This window comes from Bufo gargarizans, chromosome 2, assembly GCF_014858855.1.
Source record: "Bufo gargarizans isolate SCDJY-AF-19 chromosome 2, ASM1485885v1, whole genome shotgun sequence".
Taxonomy (NCBI): domain Eukaryota; kingdom Metazoa; phylum Chordata; class Amphibia; order Anura; family Bufonidae; genus Bufo; species Bufo gargarizans.
In genome coordinates this window covers 609,567,749-609,588,227 of record NC_058081.1, presented here as the reverse complement: position 1 = coordinate 609,588,227, position 20,479 = coordinate 609,567,749, and the positions used below count along the sequence as shown (strand labels likewise).

At 42.0% G+C, this 20,479-nt stretch overlaps 1 protein-coding gene across 1 annotated transcript in view; it reads right to left on the bottom strand.

Moving 5' to 3' along the window:
- Nucleotides 1-20,479, bottom strand: part of LOC122926200 — a 91,377-nt gene that overhangs the window by 13,020 nt on the left and 57,878 nt on the right. Inside the window, exons 4-5 of the mRNA XM_044277580.1 lie at nucleotides 1,437-1,582; nucleotides 954-1,081 (exon numbers count right to left, since the gene is read on the bottom strand). Of these exons, the coding sequence (XP_044133515.1) occupies nucleotides 954-1,081; nucleotides 1,437-1,582 (274 nt within the window). The remainder of the gene's footprint in view (nucleotides 1-953; nucleotides 1,082-1,436; nucleotides 1,583-20,479) is intronic.

Below are 20,479 nucleotides of genomic sequence, written 5' to 3'. Positions count from 1 at the left end.
TCTGACCCATCAAGACTCACTCTCATTTCATCAGTCCATAAAACCTTAGAAAAATCAGTCTTGAGATATTTCTTGGCCCAGTCTTGACGTTTCAGCTTGTGTGTCTTGTTCAGTGGTGGTCGTCTTTCAGCCTTTCTTACCTTGGCCATGTCTCTAAGTATTGCACACCTTGTGCTTTTGGGCACTCCAGTGATGTTGCAGCTCTGAAATATGGCCAAACTGGTGGCAAGTGGCATCTTGGCAGCTGCACGCTTGACTTTTCTCAGTTCATGGGCAGTTATTTTGCGCCTTGGTTTTTCCACACGCTTCCTGCGACCCTGTTGACTATTTTGAATGAAACGCTTTATTATTCGATGATCACGCTTCAGAAGCTTTGCAATTTTAAGAGTGCTGCATCCCTCTGCAAGATATCTCACTATTTTTGACTTTTCTGAGCCTGTCAAGTCCTTCTATTGACCCATTTTGCCAAAGGAAAGGAAGTTGCCTAATAATTATGCACACTTGATATAGGGTGTTGATGTCATTAGACCACACCCCTTCTCATTACAGAGACACATCACCTAATATGCTTAATTGGTAGTAGGCTTTCGAGCCTATACAGCTTGGAGTAAGACAACATGCATAAAGAGGATGATGTGGTCAAAATACTCATTTGCCTAATAATTCTGCACTCCCTGTATATCACTTATCGTGTGCTGATCCTGAGTCACATCCTGTACAATACTCTAGAGCTGCATTCACAATTCTGCAAACTTCAAAGTTGAAATCTCCTTGTTGGTTCTCTGTCTGCACAGGGCTTACTCTGTAAATTGAGGCTGTAACACAATTCATAAAAAAATAAAATATTCTATGTAGCTGATTTGTAGGCAAACTGGACATACTGTATGCTTTAACCAATCAACAAATACTGCTAAATGTCGCCGTACAGAGGCGACTAACTAGATAAGACTGACATTCCCAGCTCTGCGCTGAGCTCTCCGCCCTGAAGACCGCATGATGGGGTACAGTCATGATGCTCCGGGTGTACACACTTTCTTGTAGATGAGAGGCGCACTTCAGCACTAGAACAGCGCTCTGCCACCTGCACGTAAGCATGGAAACACAATTTCACATACACTCAGCGTTAACATTTGGAAGGTTAAAAAAAGGAAATGTAACGCTCAAAAAGGCAATGTGTGAACTCAGCTCTATTTGGCTAATACTCCATACTCTATGGTGCATTAGTCCTATATGCCAGTGGTCACCAGCTGCTGTAAATCTACAACTAAAACGATGCACTGGTTTTCAAAGGCTGCAAAAGCATGTTGGGAGTAGTAGTTTAGAAACAGCTAGAGAGAAACAGACTAGAGACCACTGCATCCTGCTATCTCTAATCATTCAGCTGGCTGTCTTATTGTCCAGGCTGAGAACACATTTGCCTGTTCTCTTCGCTGTACCTGTGGCTGGCAGTCTAAGTCACTGTTGCTGTCTGATCTCTGTTGCTCTCGGTTGTCATAAAACACAAATCCAGCCTGGCAGATGCAGGAGCCATCAAATTCCTGAAATGAGCGGTTCAGTCCTCGGCAGACACAGCTCTTGGAACCTTAGGGTCGTTTGCAACAGAAAAACCATCAGGATAAATGAACCTCACCATGAGATAAACCATTAAAGGGGTTGTCTCATCATAGACAATGGGGCATATCGCTAGGATATGCGCCAATGGTCTTATAGGTGCGGGTCGGACACCTATATCGAGAATGGAGCCCCGCAAGGTGGTGGCTGGAGGACTCCGGCCACCACCAAGCCGACTCCCCATAGAAGTGAATGGGAGCGTACCGCGCATGCACAGCCCCCGCTCCCATTCATTTCTATGGGGCCGACGGAAATAGCCGAGCTATTTTTGCTGGCCCCATAGAAAATGAATAAAGGGCGGCTGCGCATGCGCAGTGCGCCCTCCTTCACTTGTGGGGCTCCGTTCTCGATATAGGTGCAGGTCCCAGCGGTTGGACCCGCACAAATAAAACAATGGGGGCATGTTCTAGCGATATGCCCCTATTGTCCATGATGAGACAAGTAAGAGAAGGCTTGGGATAACCTTCGTGAAACTTAGAATGTCAGCACAGTATATGGTCTGACCGCAGCAATAATTGTATGTGCTACACTTGCCTGTACAAATATATGTGCGCGGCCAGTATAAGGCCTCATGCACACAGCCATATCCGTTTTGGCAGTTCACAAAACACAGATACCGGCCATGTATGTTCAGCATATTGTGGATCAGTACATTCTGCTCTCTGTTAACAGCACATTTTTGTCATCTGTTTGACATATACATTGGGGAAAAAAAGATACAAAAGAGCTGCACACCACGCTTTTGCATCTTGCATAGTCTGGTAAAAAAAACGTATACATTAATGTGTTTTTTTTTACTCTTTGTTGAATGGATGCCACTGTATGGCATCAGTCTGAGGCATCCGTTAACACATGTTTTTTGTATACGTTAAACAGATAACAAGTACAAGAATAGGACATGCTCTATTTTTTGGGTGGGGCCGTGGAACGGACATACAGATGCAGACAGCTCTATTGAAATGAATGGGTTTGCAAAAAATTTGAATCTGATACGGACATAAGGCCTAAACCTGCCTTTACACACAGGTTTTTGCAGACAATTTTCTGTACTTTCACATTTTTAGGGGTGTTTTTTTGTGCCTGCCGTTTTTGTTAATTTGGTGGCGTTTTTTTTTTTTTTCTTACTTCTTTTCAAAAACAAGACATGCTAGAGCTCTTAGGCCTCTTTTACACGGGCGTCACGTTTTGGCTCCGGATGTGTCCTGGGTGCATTGCGGCAAACCCGCGCGAGTAGGTACGCAATTGCAGTCAGTTTTGACTGCGATTGCGTTCCGTTGTTCACTTTTTATCATGCGGGTGCAATGTGTTTTGCACGCCCGTGATAAAAAACTGAATGTGGTACCCAGAACCGAACTTCTTCACTGAAGTTCAGGTTTGGGTTCAAGGTTTTGTAGATGTAATTATTTTCCCTTATAACATGGTTATAAGGGAAAATAATAGCATTCTTAATACAGAATGCTTAGTAAAATAGGGCTGGAGGGGTTTAAAAAAAAAATAATAATAATTTAACTCACATTAATCCACTTGTTCACGCAGCCCGGCTTCTCTTCTTTCTTCAGGACCTGGGTAAAGGACCTGTGGTGATGTCATTGCGCTCATCACATGGTCCATCACATGATCCATCACCATGGTGATTGATCCTGTGACGGACCATGTGATGAGCCCAGTGACGTTACCACAGGTCATTTTCCTCCTGCACAGCAAAGAAGAAGAAAGAAGAGAAGCCGGGCTGCGCGAACAAGTGGATTAAGGTGAGTTAAATGTTTTTTTGTTTTTTTTTTACCCCTCTAGCGCTATTTTACTAAGCATTCTGTATTAAGAATGCTATTATTTTCCTTTATAACCATGTTATAAGATAAAATAATATAATGATCGGGTCCCCATCCCAATCATCTCCTAGCAACCATGCGTGAAAATCGCACCGCATCCACACTTGCTTGTGCATGCTTGCGATTTTCACGCAGCCCTATTAATTTCTATGAGCCTGCGTTGCATGAAAAACGTAGAGCATGCTGCGATTTTCACGCAACGCACAAGTGATGCGTGAAAATCACCGCTCATGTGCACAGCCCCATAAAAAAAGTATGGGTCCGGATTCAGTGCGGGTGCAATGCGTTCACCTCACGCATTGCACCCACGCGGTAATCTCGCCCGTGTGAAAGAGGCCTTAGCGTTTTTTCAGGCGTTTTTACATCCCCTTCTCTATAGGGGAAGCATGCCATGAAGAAAGTGATAAGACAAATCTCCGTCTTTGTATCAAATTGGTGTAAAGGAAAGCTGGTTTAGTTACTCATAGCAACCAATCAAATTCCACTTTTCATTTTCCAATGGAGCTCTGAAAAATGAAAGGTGGAATCTGATAGGTTGCTATGGGCAACTAAGCCAGTTTTACTTTACACCAGTTTTGATAAATTGACCCCACCGTGTGGCTGAAAAAAAATGCCAAAAGCATGCGGCAAAAACAGCAGGTGGCCAATGAAAAATGCATGCTGTTATCCTGCCTTGTTTGTGTAAGGATCCTAAGAGTAGCATTGTAGTGCACATCCGTATATTACATGGATAACCATTGATGTGAACACCTACCATGACATTGAGTCAAGGGCTACATGGTGACACTGGTCGTGCGACACCTGTCACAGCCAGGATCACTGAGTAGCGGTGATCCCATAGAAATGAATGGGATCGCCGTGGCAGTCGCAAGATATCCATCACCGCTGCTCTGCAATCCTGGCCGCGACAAGTGTCGCCGTGTACCCTTGCTCTATTTCAAAATCTTTCTTTCAGACCATTTGGGTGATTTTACAAACCTGGCTGGGAATAGGATGAGCTTCCACACAGAAAGCATGACACCTGGCCCGAAAGGTGGTTGTAAGTGCCAGCTGGGCATGGCTGGCAGTCATCTAATTCTCTTCCTCGAGTGCTGTTACCATAAGTCCCAGGTGGACAAGGCACTGGTGCTGCGGCACTGGATGGGCAGTAATGGCCAGCCAAGCAGGGGAAGGACTTGTAGTTGTCCACACCTATAGTGGAGAGGATGGAAAGTACATGGACGCATTAGGTGCTACACATAGTTATTTTTATTTTTTTGCCTTAATGAGGTAGTGCAAGAATGAGGAGACCTCTCCATTCTGCTAGATCTGCAAAGGGAAGATGACTAAGGCTACTTTCACACTAGCGTTCGGGCGGATCCGTTCTGAACGGATCCGCCCATAATAATGCAGACGGAGGCTCCGTTCAGAACGGATCCGTCTGCATTATATTAGCTAAAAAAAGCTAAGTGTGAAAATAGCCTGGGACGGATCCGTCCAGACTTTCAATGTAAAGTCAATGGGGGACGGATCCGCTTGAAGATTGAGCCACATTGTGGCATCTTCAAACGGATCCGTCCCCATTGACTTACATTGTAAGTCTGGACGGATCCGCACGCCTCCGCACGGCCAGGCGGACACCCGAACGCTGCAAGCAGCGTTCAGCTGTCCGCCTGTCCGTGCGGAGGCGAGCGGAGCCGAGGCTGAACGCCGCCAGACTGATGCAGTCTGAGCGGATCCGCCTCCATTCAGACTGCATCAGGGCTGGACGGCTGCGTTCGGGTCCGCTCGTGAGCTCCTTCAAACGGAGCTCACGAACGGAAACCCGAACGCTAGTGTGAAAGCAGCCTTACCTGCTTCCTGGCGCTGGCTTCCTGCACCTTTTCCTGCAGGCCTGCAATGCTCCGCTGAGCTACATTGATGTCAACCTGCGGTTCGCCATCGCCGCAGCCAATCACAGGCCATGGTGGTTTCTGACTCCCTTCACGTCATGAGAAATGGTAACATGGCACAAGGGGAGCTGGACACCTCTGTGGCCAGTGATTTGCTGCAGCAATGTCACTGGATGTTGATATCGATGAAGCCTAGCAGAGCAAACTTACAGGAAAAGGAGCAGGGAGACGGCGCCTCAAAGCAGGTACCGTATATACTCGAGTATAAGACGAGTTTTTTGGCACATATTTGCTCAAAAAGCCCCCTCGTCTTATACTCGAGTCTAGGTCTTACTGCCGTTCTGAAGCAAGCGCAGAAGATTAGACGTGAACGATGCCAGGAGGATTCAATTGCCCATGCGCAGGATCGTGACTGGGGAGAGTTGTAGCCGCCGCCCAGCGAAGTCAATATTAACCCCTTAAGGACATAGGGCGTACCGGTACGCCCTATTTCCCGAGTCCTTAAGGACCAAGGGCGTACCGGTACGTCCTAACTTAAAATCTTAATTCCGGCGCCGCTGGGGTTAATCGGAACGGGATTTCGGCTGAAATCATTCAGCCGGCATCCCGTAACAACGCAGGGGGGGGTCATTTGACCCCCCCGTATCGGCGATCGCAGAAAACCGCAGGTCAATTCAGACCTGCGGTTTGCTGCGCTTTTTGCCGTTTCTGATCCCCGCGGTCCCTGACCGCGGGGATCAGAAACTTCAGAGTGCCCGAAATCAATATTGTTAACCCCCCCCTGCACCCCTGCATGATTTGATGGCAGCGGGTGGTGCAGGGGGGGTGTCGCAGGCGGTGGGGGCGTTGCGGGAGGCGGGCGGTGCGGCAGGCGGGATCGCGATTCCCCCGCCCGCCTCCCATTGCATAATCGTTGGTGTACAGTGGGTATACCAGGGTGCCAGCACATTGCTGGCACCCTGGTATAAACGGCTGACATCGTTGATGCGATGTCAGCCGTTTAACCCTTTCCATACAGCGGTCCGTACGGACCGCTGTATGGAAAAGGTTAACAGTAAGAGGGAGCTCCCTCCCTCTCCGATCGGGGGGCTGCTGTGCCTTTGCAGCCCCCCGATGGGAGAAGGAGAGAGCCCCCAGACAGCCCCCCCAGAACCCCGTCCTTACCCTTCCCCGTCTGCGAAGTTCTGACCATAACTGAGCAGACGGGGAAGGTTCCCATGGCAACAGGACGCCTGATCAGGCGTCCTGCTGTCCATGGTGCTGAACAGATCTGTGCTGAAAGCATAGACCTGTTCAGTGTAAGTAAAATACAGTGCAGAAACCTATATAGGTTCTGTTCTGTATTTTACAGACATCAGACCCACTGGATCTTCAAGAACCAAGTGGGTCTGGGTCAAAAAAATCAAATAAAAAGTGAAAAAAGTTAAGATAAAAAAAAAAAACATTTATCACTGAATAAAAATTAAAAAAATAAAATACACTACACATATTAGGTATCGCCGCGTCCGTAACGACCTGATCTATAAAATGGTCATGTTACTTTCCCCGCACAGTGAACGCCATAAAAATAAAAAAATAAAAACTATGAGAAAATTGAAATTTTGCCCACCTTACTTCCCAAAAAAGGTAATAAAAGTGATCAAAAAAGTCGCATGTACGCCAAAATAGTACCAATCAAACCGTCATCTCATCCCGCAAAAAATGAGACCCTACTCAAGATAATCGCCCAAAAACTGAAAAAACTATGGCTCTTAGACTATGGAAACACTAAAACATGATTTTTTTTGGTTTCAAAAATAAAATCATTGTGTAAAATGTACATAAATAAAAATAAAGTATACATATTAGGTATCGCCGCGTCCATTTAGACCGGCTCTATATAAATATCACATGACCTAACCCCTCAGGTGACCACCGTAAAAAAAAAAAAAAAAAAACTGTGTAAAGAAAGCAATTTTTTGCCATCTTACGTCACAAAAAGTGTAATAGCAAGCGATCAAAAAGTCATATGCACCCCAAAATAGTGCCAATCAAACTGTCATCTCACCCCGCAAAAAATTAGACCCTACTCAAGATAATCACCCAAAAACTGAAAAAACTATGGCTCTTAGACTATGGAGACACTAAACAATTTTTTGGTTTTCAAAATGAAGTTATTGTATAAAACTTACATAAATAAAAAAAATTGTATACATATTAGGTATCGCCGCGTCCGTGACAACCTGCTCTATAAAATTACCACGTGATCTAACCTGTCAGATGAATGTTGTAAATAACAAAAAAAAAAACATGCCAAAAAAGCTATTTCTTGTTACCTTGCCGCACAAAAAGTGTAATATAGAGCAACCAAAAATCATATGTACCCTAAACTAGTACCAACAATACTGCCACCCTATTCCATACTTTCTAAAATGGGGTCACTTTTTTTGGAGTTTCTACTCTAGGGGTGCATCAGGGGGGCTTCAAATGGGACATGGTGTCAAAAAACCAGTCCAGCAAAATCTGCCTTCCAAAAACCGTATGGCATTCCTTTTCTTCTGCACCCTGCCGTGTGCCCGTACAGTAGTTTAGGACCACATATGGGGTGTTTCTGTAAACTACAGAATCAGGGCCATAAATAATGAGTTTTGTTTGGCTGTTAACCCTTGCTTTGTTACTGGAAAAAAAATATTAAAATGGAAAATCTGCCAAAAAAGTGAAATTTTGAAATTATATCTCTATTTTCCATTGAATCTTGTGCAACACCTAAAGGGTTAACAAAGTTTGTAAAATCAGTTTTGAATACCTTGAGGGGTGTAGTTTCTTAGATGGGGTCACTTTTATGGAGTTTCTACTCTAGGGGTGCATCAGGGGGGCTTCAAATGGGACATGGTGTCAAAAAAACTGTCCAGCACAATCTGGCTTCCAAAAACCATACGGCGCACCTTTCACTCTACGCCCCGCTGTGTGGCCGTACAGTAGTTTATGGCCACATATGGGGTGTTTCTGTAAACAGTAGAGTCAGGGCAATAAAGATACAGTCTTGTTTGGCTGTTAACCCTTGCTTTGTTAGTGGGAAAAAATGGGTTAAAATGGAAAATTAGGCAAAAAAATGAAATTCTCAAATTTCATCCCCATTTGCCAATAACTCTTGTGCAACACCTAAAGGGTTAACGGAGTTTGTAAAATCAGTTTTGAATACCTTGAGGGGTGTAGTTTATAGAATGGGGTCATTTTTGGGCGGTTTCTATTATGTAAGCCTCGCAAAGTGACTTCAGAGCTGTAGTGGTCCCTAAAAATTGGGTTTTTGTAAATTTCTGAAAAATTTCAAGATTTGCTTCTAAACTTCTAAGCCTTGTAACATCCCCAAAAAATAAAATATCATTCCCAAAATAATTCAAACATGAAGTAGACATATGGGGAATGTTAAGTCATCACAATTTTTTGGGGTATTACTATGTATTACAGAAGTAGAGAAACTGAAACTTTGAAATTTGCTAATTTTTCCAAATTTTTGGTAAATTAGGTATTTTATTATGCAAAAAAATTAATTTTTTTGACTTTTTTTTACTAGTATCATGAAGTACAATATGTGACGAAAAAACAATCTCAGAATGGCCTGGATAAGTCAAAGCGTTTTAAAGTTATCACCACTTAAAGTGACACTGGTCAGATTTGCAAAAAATGGCCTGGTCCTTAAGGTGAAAATGAGCCCGGTCCTTAAGGGGTTAATGAGCTGGGCGGGGCTTCAGAACGGCAGTTGGGAGCGGCTGGCTGGGCGCATTTTGAGATGAAACGCCGCCCCTTGGGCAGATTGGTGACGAGACAGGCAGGTTATAAAACTTTATATTTCGGTATTTGTAAGGAGGACAAGGGGGATACTTAGATGCTTTTAATAGACTGTATAAGACCTGTAATGTCATATATATAACTAAATATGCTGATTTTGCCTGTCAGTGTCCCTTTATCTCGCGAGACACGCTCTTCTTTTCTCCTGCACGCCGGCCGTAACGCAGCGCATGCAGTAACACTGCGTGTATAGTATGAGCCCCAACACAGGCTGCTCTATGCAAACATAGTTGGCATTCTTTTTCATAGTCTTTTTTTTATCCTGTTTACCAGTAGCTGCTGCATTTCCCACCCTAGTCTTATACTCGAGTCAATAATTTTTCCCATTTTTTGGGGGTAAAATTAGGGGCCTCGGCTTATATTCGGGTCGGCTTATACTCGAGTATATACGGTAAGTCACCTTCCCTTTGCAGGTCCGACAGATTTGGGGGGTTGCCATTCTTGCATAACCCCTTTAATCATTTTAGCTATGGGCCCTTTCTGAAACACCAGGGTGAGACCACAAGGCTATGTACACCTTCAGTCCTATATTTCTCCATGATAACATAGAACACATTTTCTGTAATGTAATCCTGCTGTCTTGCAGTCTTGTATTTTCTCCCATTTGTCCCCTACTAGGGATTAGTGAATAATGTTGATTTATTTATTTTTTTAAGTCAGATTCTACCAAATTTGGGTGAGAGGCATAGAGAGACAGAAAGAGAAAGAATATATAGAGATGGAGGGAAAGATAGAAAAAGAGAGAGGAAGGCTTTTCCAGGTAATTAGCACTTTCAATTTGGGTAGAATTTATTCCAACCAGAATCAAATTGTATGGGTAAATCAGCTGAATAGGACCAAAATCTAATTTTGAAAAATTCTGATCTCTGTCCCCTACTTTGTTCTATTTGTTAGGTTAGGCTACTGTAGTTTCACACTAGTGATAGAGATCCGGTAGAGTGTTCTGGTAGGGAACAGCCTGCTGGATCTTTTTGCATTCCAGCATTGCCAGAAGCTTGCAAGTCCTCGTCAGGCTCATTAACTATAATAGGGACCGGAGGAGATCCGTTCGCAGTCCAGCAAATATGTTGAGAATTGGCCAGAAGAAAACTGCTGCAGCTGGATCTCTGCCGGGCTGTTACACGGCAGATAAATTGGCAGTAACAAGCACGGATCAATAGCACTCGCTTATTTTCATTTTTATGTTGCAGTTATCATGGGGGGTTGTACAATCATTAGTGCGTGCTTTTATTTCTCTCTTCCTCTCATGTAGCACATCCTCTTTTTACACAAGGGAATAGTCTGTCGACAAATGTTCATTTTCATGTCATCCTAAAAGATGTGATAAACGACTAATGCACGTTTTATCGTTTGATCACTGGGCATATTTACACTGGTCAAGAATGAATGTTCATCCTAACTACATATCATTCAGGTGCTCTTAATAAGGAATTCTCACTCTGTTCAACTGGCTTCCTAGAATACATGACAACGGCCCTTTTGCAATCTTGCTCAGTTATTTTTAAAATTCATTGGCCAAGATTTACTAATGTGCCTGAGCCTACAAACTGGTGTAAAGTAGAACTGGCTTAGTTGCCCTTAGCAACCAATCAGATTCCATCTTTAATTTTTGAGAGCTCCTTTGGAAAATGAAAGGTGGAATATGATTGGTTGTTGTGGGCAACTAAGCCAGTTCTACTTTACAACAGTTTTGATAAATCACCCCCAATGTGGCCAAAATTGGTCCATAATTCTGATGTAAAATTCTGTCTTAAAGTAAACTAGCCAATAGTTAGAGAAAAGTGTCTATCCCTGTGCCACATTTATCATTCAGCCCAAGCCCCTGTGAACAATCTGGTGCAGGTCTAGGCAGCTCGTCTAATTTTGCGCCATCTATAATGGTATGACCACACTGCATGGTTATGATTCTGGCGAGTCACGTCCAGTTGCAGTCAAGAACCACGCAGTCAATTAGACTGCAGCTGTCTGATATGTTACTATTGAAGACTAATATAACCAATGAAGTACCTAGAATACTGCACGGCCATTTAAGGGGTTGTGTCACTTCAGAAAGTGGCATTTATCATGTAGAGAAAGTTAATACAAGGCACTTACTAATGTATTGTGATTGTCCATATTGCCTCCTTTCCTGGCTGGATAAATTTTTCCATTACATTATACACTGCTCGTTTCCATGGTTACGGCCACCCTGCAAGCCATCAGCAGTGGCCGTGCTTGCATACTATAAGAAAAAGTGCCGGCCTCTCTAAGGTTATGCTGGTGCTTTTTTCAATAGTGTGCAAGCATGATGGAGAAATGAATCCAGCTAGCAAAGGAGGCAATATTGATAATAACAATACATTAGTAAGTGGCTTGTATTAACTTTCTCTACATAATAAAAGCAATTTGCTGAAGTGAGACAACCCCTTTAAGAATGCAAACCGCCTATACAGTGTGTCTTCATTAGTTAAATATAAAGCATTTGCATCCGAATTGTCCACAGCTGGCTGAGATCTGAATGGATTACGACCGCGCCAGGTGGTCGTACACTAAGCTTAGTAAATCTGCCGATTATTCTTATTTTTTTTTATTACCCCACCTGTATTTTTGGTGCATAAGACAATTATGTGATGGGGCATGCTTTACAGTTTCAGTGTTGGGCAGGTGGTTCTTGTCCTGTCCAGTCTCTTTTAGTGCAATTGCATACAGGGTAATAAAGCAAGGCAAATATGATCTAATAGATGGAATGTTTAGAGAGGAGAGCAAGGATGTGGAGGTTTTCTGGAGACTTGAAAGTAAGCTGCTGGATTGTACTGCAAGGGAATATAAAGGGGCACATGACAGCAGGAGGATCAGAAGCATAGTAAGAACATTAGGAAGGGATTAAATGGGTTTTCCAGGATTTTGATACTGATGACTGTAGCTGGCCAACTAAGACCTGTCCTAGGTTGCTAACATAGCTTATATGTTTATACAGCTAGACCTGCCAATAACCTTAATACAGTTCCTATGTTTGTGTGTTAAAGACACAAGCAGATTTATTTACAGTGACTTCATGTTTGGATGTCATAAAACTGTTATATATATATTGTGTTCACAGAAGCAGAAAAGATAATATGCCTTTAAGATTCACCATATGATGTGAGGTAAGCTCAATGACAAAGCAGAAACAACAGAAAGCATAGAGTTAAACTGTTGTTGCTGAGCAGGAGTCTAGACCAATCACAGCCAGCCTCACACACAGCAGGAGTTTTGGCCAATCACAACCAGCCTCACACACAGCCTGTGTGGGAAATTCCCTAGCAGGAGCTGCTAGAAATTATTATTCACCAGAGAGAGAAGCTGAACAGACATTAACTTCACTAAGAGCTGTGATTTATGGAAGCAGAGAGGCCAAAATAGGTATTTAAAACAGTTATATAATGTTCCTACTGTTAATATAGTGATTAGAATTGTATACTGAACCAGTTATGTGTGTTTATTTACAGTTCCACCAACTGCAAACTACAAAGTTCACAATCCAAATTCAAATTCCATATTGCAATCCAAATTGCATGCAACCATACCAGATCATACTCAACCAATCTGCAAATAGTTACTGCTAACTGCATATTGCAAATTACGACCAAATTCAGCAAGTGAACTATTAGTTAGACCTCAGATGTACCTCTCACAGAGATCATAAAGTGCTTAAATAACTTAAAGTGAGAGTACAGATACTCAAGAGAGAAATATATCCACCATTTTATGTTGAATGACAAGATTGAACAGTTGAACCACCATCTTATGCATACTGCCATTTTGTTATATCTTTTCAACACCTGTTATGTACATGGACTATCTGCTGCAGAGGCGGCAGTGTTATATGAAGAAAAGTTGAAGTTAATAAAGAAGTTATTTCAAGCATTTGGTGTGCTCATTAAACCTACTGTTTCCATAGAACGGCGCTAGAGGAATTACAGAGCAATAGACAGTCTAGTTAGACAAAAAGTCGAAGATATCAAAATTCTTCTAATGCCACAGCGCAAAAGGCAATTCATAGTGCTGCGCCTGCCACAGTGGAACTATTACCCTCAGAGGGTGAAGCGATAGCGCTCCTCAACTTGCACAGAAAAGAGCGCATTAGAGCAGCGGAGCACCAGCATATACAGTTGTGCAGCAACTGATCCCCGAGTGAGCAAGCAAAGACACCTCAGCGTAGCTAACATAGAGGCCATAGAACGTGTGCATTAGTCATTCTGCAGCTGACTCTTAAAGTGGCAGAACGGCAAAGGCAAAATAGTCAGAGAAAGAGCGCCAACCCTCCTGCGATCCCTAGAGAGAGAAAGAGACGCATGGTGGGAGGCCAAAGTCCAGAGCTAGAGAGCCCGCACTGCTATCCACGAAGAGGCAATGTACTGCAGCCAGCTAGTTCCCACCACTAGGCCCAAAGCCTGCAGCAGCGTAGCCAAGCCAACACATCGCAAATCAGCGTATCCAGGCTAGCGCATCGCAAGACAGCGTATCTAAGCACAGATTATCGCAAGTCAGCACGGTACATCGCAAATCAGCACAGAGCATTGCATCACATCAAGAAAAGACAAGTCTCCTTTCAGACTGACGTTTGTTAGAGCAACCTACAGATCACAATATCCTGCTTTTTAGAATAGGGTCAGAACTTTCCTTTATTACTTATCATTGCATATAGGCTTTGGCATAAAGAGACATTTTCATGTTTAGGAATAAAGTTAAACAAAGGACAGTTTGTATTACACAGACTCTAAAGTATTTATAGTGAAAGTCATTTATTGTCTGCATATATTGCTATTGTATTTAAAGTGAAAGTCATTTATTTCTGCATTTGTCAGTATTGCATTTAAAGTGAAAGGTTTTTTTATATTCGTATTGATTGTTATAGCATTTAAATTAAAATGTCTGAACCTGATATTCCTATGCCACAGAAAGAGGATGCAAAGATAGATAAAGTAGAGGCAGAAGAGCAAGAGAACCTGTCTTGAGCTAGAAGAGTCTGATACAGCATTAGTCTTGCTTCAAACAAATATAGCCCAAACAGATTAACTAAGAAGTTCATAACATGCCAGAAAACGGACCCAAAAGATGCTGGAAAATTTGGAGCAAGAATCAGCATTAAAAGAAAAAAAGTTTGCCAGAATGTTTGAGAAGTCGAAATTATACATTAAAGGCATTTGTAGAAAGTTAAAATAAGAAAGTATAAAAGGGAACTTGAGTGAGCGCCAACTGGTGGCTGAATAGGAAGCTGAAATCGAGGCACAACACCAACAGATGAAAAGTCTGGAAAGGCAAAAAGAAGTTAAGATCATAGAAGCCAGACTTAGAGTACACAAAGAGGATATGAATCAGAGTAGTCTTAGGTTCAAATCTGTACTAAGTGAAAAAACTAACTATTTTCCTCCATATGCCCAGGAGAATGGAAAGAAATCTCCAGCACTTAGTGAGGAAATAAGTCATTATCCTTCCATCCCTGCTCAGAAAGACAAAGAGAGACCTAGTCCAGTGTTAGGAAAAAGGTGTGTGAACTTACCTTCTATGTCTAACGGAAAAAATGAAGAAGAGGGCTCCCCTAATTCAGAACTAAATGAGAAAATAGAACTGAATGATTCTATTCCTAGATGTCACTGCAACGGTCAGGAGAATGTTACAACCATTGTCCCAGTAAGACCACAGAGAACAGTCCTCGCTAGACTTCCTGTTCCAGTACTTACTGTATTTTCAGGAGAAGTACTGAAGTTCATAGAGTGGAAGGCAAGCTTTGAAAAGATCATTGAGCATCATTGCTTCAGTCCAGTCGACAAGTTATTCTACCTTCAGAGATATGTTTGTGGAGAAGCCAAGGAAGTTCTTGAAGGTAGCTTCTATAGAAGAGACGAAGAAGCCTACAAACAAGCTTGGGAAAAGTTGAATGCAAGATATGGTCATCCTTTCTTAGTACAAAGAGCCTTTAGAGAGAAACGGAATAACTGGCCTAAAATAGGTCCTAAGGAACACTTCAGACTCCAAAAGTAGGATGACTTCCTGCAAGCATGCAGCAATACCATCCAACATGTTCAAGGAATGAAAGTACAGAACGATTATCTAGAAATCCACAGGATGCTAACTAAGCTACCTGAAGAAGTGGCTTCTAGATGGAATCGCTATGTGACTAAACAGTTAGATCTAGGTAAGAACTTCCCAAGTTTTAAAGAGTTCTCTGACTTCGTCAATGAGGAAGCACGGATAGCATGTAATCCAGTAACATCATCTTGCGTCTTAAAATCCTTAGAAGAAAGGCCTGTAAGAGAGATAAGACATGCCTGAGCAACTAGCATTGCAACCAACACAGCAGCTAAAGGTCCAGATACCTACAAGAGCAAGTTCAAAGTCACTATTGGGATCAGTAGAGAGAAAGAACTGACAAATCTTCAGACTACCTTCAAATGTATGTTCTGTGGAGAAAACTACTCCATGCACAAGTGCCAACAATTAAAGGAGAAGTCCCCAGAAGAAAAGAAAAAATTTGTACTGGATAACCAACTGTGTTTCAGATGTCTAAGAAAAGGCCATGTTACTAATGAGTGCAAGAAAAAGTCCACATGCACCGTTTGCAAAGGACACCATCCTACACCACTACATGAAGAATATCCAAAGAAAGATAAATCCTCAATACTTAAAGATACTGAGGAAGGAAAGAAGGTATTGGTATTGTCTTGCAGAGTAAGGGAAGGAGTAAGCAACGGCACATCAATAGTTGTACCAGTGTGCATTTCAAATCCTAAAATGAGGAACAAGAAGGTAAACGCCTATGCGCTACTGGATTCCCAGAGTGACGTCACCTTCATTGATTAAGAAATCTGCAAGAAATTACAAGTGGTTACAGAACCAGTGAAGCTCAAACTCACCACAATGATGGGGAAAACTCAGTAGTGAACAGTCAAAGGGTCAAAGGACTGAGTTAGATGACTTCATTCAAATTTCACATTAGATCTACCTCCAGCTTATACAAAAGACGATATACCTCTAGATCAAGATCGCATACCTACCTGTGAAACAGCCAATACATGAGAACACCTATCTGTTATATCTAATGAAATGTCCCTGCTGAAGGAGTTTGTTGTTGGACTGTTAATAGGCTAGGATTGTCCCGAAGCCTTGGTACCATGAAAGGTAATCAAAGGAGGAAAGGGTGAACCCTCCGCTGTTCAAACTGATCTAGGATGGGGTGTTGTTGGAGGAAAACAGCAGATTGCAAACTCAAGACAGGTGACAGGATTGTGTCATCGAATATCTGTCCAAGAGTTACCAACTGTAAGTCCAGCAAAAGTAATCAAGATCCTTGAATCTGAATTTGCAGACATAAGTTCTAAAGAAAAGAGTGTATCCCAAGAAGACATAAAGTTTGTACACACTCTAGAAGGAAGTACTCAACAAGGTCATCTTGAAATGCCCTTACCTTTTAGAGAACGACCTCGTCTGCCAAATAACAGAAATCTTGCCCTAGCAAGATTGAAATGTTTGAAGAAAAGGATGGTAAGAGATCCCAAACTGAATAATGATTATTTGAAATTCATGGAAGGCATCCTTGAAGAGGGACATGCAGAGAAAGTTAATAATTAGCCAAAAGAAGGAGACGTGTGGTACATCCCACATCAAGGTGTCTACCACTCAAAGAAACCAGATAAGATTAGAGTGGTATTTGATTGCTCACCAAAGTACGATGGTGTTGCATTGAATGATCATCTACTAAAAGGACCAGATCTTACAAACACTCTGCCTGGAGTAATCTGTAGAATTAGAAAGTATTCCGTAGCAGTCATGTGTGACGTTGAAAAGATGTTGCACCAGTTTCATGTGAAGAATAAATATAGAGACTTCCTGAGGTTTCTATGGTGGGAGGATGGCGATACAGATTCAGAGCCAGCAGAATACAGAATGAAAGTACACTTGTTTGGAGCCACATCGTCTCTAGGTTGCACCAATTATGGTATGAAGTACCTGGGCAATCAGAATGAAAAGGATTGCCCATTAGCAGCAAATTTTCTGAAGAAAAACTTTTATGTAGATGATGGTCTTATAAGTCTAGAGTCCACAGAACCTGCAATCAAACTATTGAAAGAAAGTTGAGAGTTATGAGCGAGAGGAAACCTGCGCTTTCACAAATTCATCTAAAACAACAGAGAGGTACTGGAATCCATCAGTGACTCTGAATGTGCAGCAACAATGAAGAATGTAGATCTCAATTATGATCATCTTCCAGTTCAAAACGTACTTGGATTGGGATGGAATGTAGAGAACAACAAATTATTCTTTAAAGTATCTAATAAAGAGAAAGTTGCAACTAGACGTATCATTCTTTCCGCAGTGGATTCTATATATGATCCATTGGGATTCCTCGCCCCAGTAATCCTCAGAGCAAAAGAAATACTACAAGAATTATGCAGACAAAAGTTGGGATGGGACGAGTCCGTACCTGAAAATTTGAGGCCAAGGTGGGAGAGTAGGATAAGAGACTTACAAAACTTAAGAGAAGTTCGGATACCAAGATGTTTTGTACCTCATGATTTTGGAAAGTACAAGAAAATAGAACTTTATCACTTTTCAGATGCCAGTAGTTATTGTCAGTGCTCCTACATCAGAGTGATAGGAGAAGAAAAGATACACTGTGCCCTGGTTATGGGGAAGGCCAGAGTTGCACCTACCAGTATTCAGACAATACCAAGACTTGAACTGACAGCAGCCGTAGTTTCAGCATTAGTAAGCAAGTTTCTGAGAGAAGAATTGGAGTTGAAAATAGATGAAGAATATTTTTGGACAGACTCACAAGTTGTCCTAGGATACATAAATAACGAAGCTCGAAGATTCCAAATCTTTGTCGCCAACAGAGTTGAGAAAATTCTGGAAATAAAAAATCCAGAACATTGGGATCACATTGACACAAAGCATAACCCAGCACATCATGCTTTAAGAGACCTCAATGTTACAGAATTGAAAAAACTAAATTGGTTCACAGGCCCAGAGTTCCTTTGGAAAAAGGAAATTATGTCCAGTAAAGGTTACACAGAATTGTCTATGGGTGATCCAGAAGTAAAAGTTATACAAACATTGAGCACTGCTGCCAAGTGTCAAGATGACACACTTGAAAGACTAGCCAGATGTTCAAAATGGAATATGGTCATAAATGTAGTAGCTCAAATTCAACATTTGGTAAAGGGAATCAGAAAGAAGGAATTGTTGAATATAGAAGAAAGAATGAAAGCTGAAGAGACAGTCATAAGACTCATTTAACAGAGATTCTACAGTGAAGAGTTGAAGAGAATTAGTCAAGAACCTAAAAGGCTTCCAAACAACCACCTATTGTACTAGCTTAATCTTGTTCTGCAGGATGGTATACTGAAGGTGGGAGGGATACTGGATAATGCATTGTTACCTATCAGAGTGAAACATCCAGCAATTCTACCCAAAAACTCTACCTTCACAAGATTTATTATTGATCACTACCACAACAAATCCTTGCATCAAGGAAGAAGCTTTACCCAAAGCTGTTTGAGAGATGATGGTTACTGGACTGTGAAAGGAAGCAAAGTTATAGCAAAGTATATAAGTAAATGTGTAGTCTGCAGAAAGGCACGTAGACCTACCGAAGAACAAAGAATGGTAGATTTACCGGCAGATTGTGTAAACCCATCACCACCATTTCTTAATAGCAGAATGGATTGTTTTGGCCCATTCATCACCAAACAGAACCGCAAGGCATACAAGAGATATGGACTAATATTTACATGTCTGAGCTCCAGAGCAATTCACCTGGAAATGTTAGAGGATATGTCAACTGACGCATTCATCAACACCTTCAGATGTTTCATAGCCATTAGAGGTACTGTCAAAGAGCTTAAATCTTTTAAAGGATCTAATTTTGTCAGAGCAAATAATGAATTGAAGAGAGCTCTAAAAGAGATAAAGAAAAAGTAACTGAGTATTTGTTAAAGAATGCTCCACATGCAAGCCATACAGGAATAGTTTGGGAAAATCAGAACTGTAAGAAATGTGTTAAGTTCAGTGTTGAAAAGGAAAGCCAGAAGAATAGATGATGCTTCACTTAGGACCCTATTCTATGAAGTAATGTCTATTGTTAACAGTCATCCACTTACAGTTGATAACATCAGCGATCCAACAAGTTTGGACCCTTTAACTCCCAAGCATCTACTTCACCTTAAAGGGAACCTGTCACCAGTTTTATGGTGTCCTAACTAAGGGCGACATACATAAGTGACTGATTCTCTTAGCAAAATGCTGGCTCTCTTTCTTTAATTGACCCAGTCAATCTGCCAACATCTTGTATTAAAAAAGCTCCAGCTCATAATGATGAGTCCTGAATATTCATGAGCTCCTGACTTTCCCCGCCTACCTGCTGCTGATTGACAGTTATTTTCCATATGAATCAGCAGCAGGTGGGCAAGGGAGTGGCTATAGCTCTGAATTAAAAAACGCTGGACTCAATGACATCACGCTGGACTCAAATCAGCTCATTAGCATGCGGCATGTGATATCTTTGTGTGTATATTATGAGGTAACCATCTGTCACACCAGTAAGTGAATACATCTAAGGTACTTTTTAGTAGTTCATAATTGTATATAATTAGTTAGATTATAGTCAAATATCCACATGACAGGTTCCCTTTAAGTCTGATTACATACAGCCACCACCTGGCAAGTTCACCAAAGAGGATTTATATGCTAAAAGGAGATGATGAAGAGTTTAATATCATCAGATTAGTTATGGAATAGATGGAGAAAAGAGTACTTAGCCAATCTTATACTAAGAAGTAAATGGAAAACACTAAGAAGAAATGTCCAAGTTGGTGACATAGTGTTAGGCCTCATGCACACGACCGTTTGGGTCCGCATCCGAGCTGCCGTTTTGGCGGCTCGGATGCGGATCCATTTACTTCAATGGGGCCGCAAAAGATGCGGACAGCACTCTGTGTGCTGTCCGCATCCATGGCTCCGTTCCGCGGCCCTGCTAAAAAAATATAACATGTCCTATTCTTGTCCGCGCTTTGCGGACAAGAATAGGCATTTATATTGCTGGCCGCCCGTTCCGTTCTGCAAATTGCGGAAGGCAACACGGGTAGCTTCTGTTTTTTGCGGATCCGCAGTTTGCGGACCGCAAAAAACAGCACGGTCGTGTGCATGAGGCCTTAGTGAAAGAACAAGATTTACCTGGAAGTCAATGGAAATTGGCCAAAGTTCTAGAAGTTCAAAAGGATGAAGACAAACTAGTAAGAAGAGTGTTGTTACAAATAGGAGACTCATAACTTGACAAAAATGGAAAACGTCTCACTACTCCACTCAAGTTAGTTGTTCTAC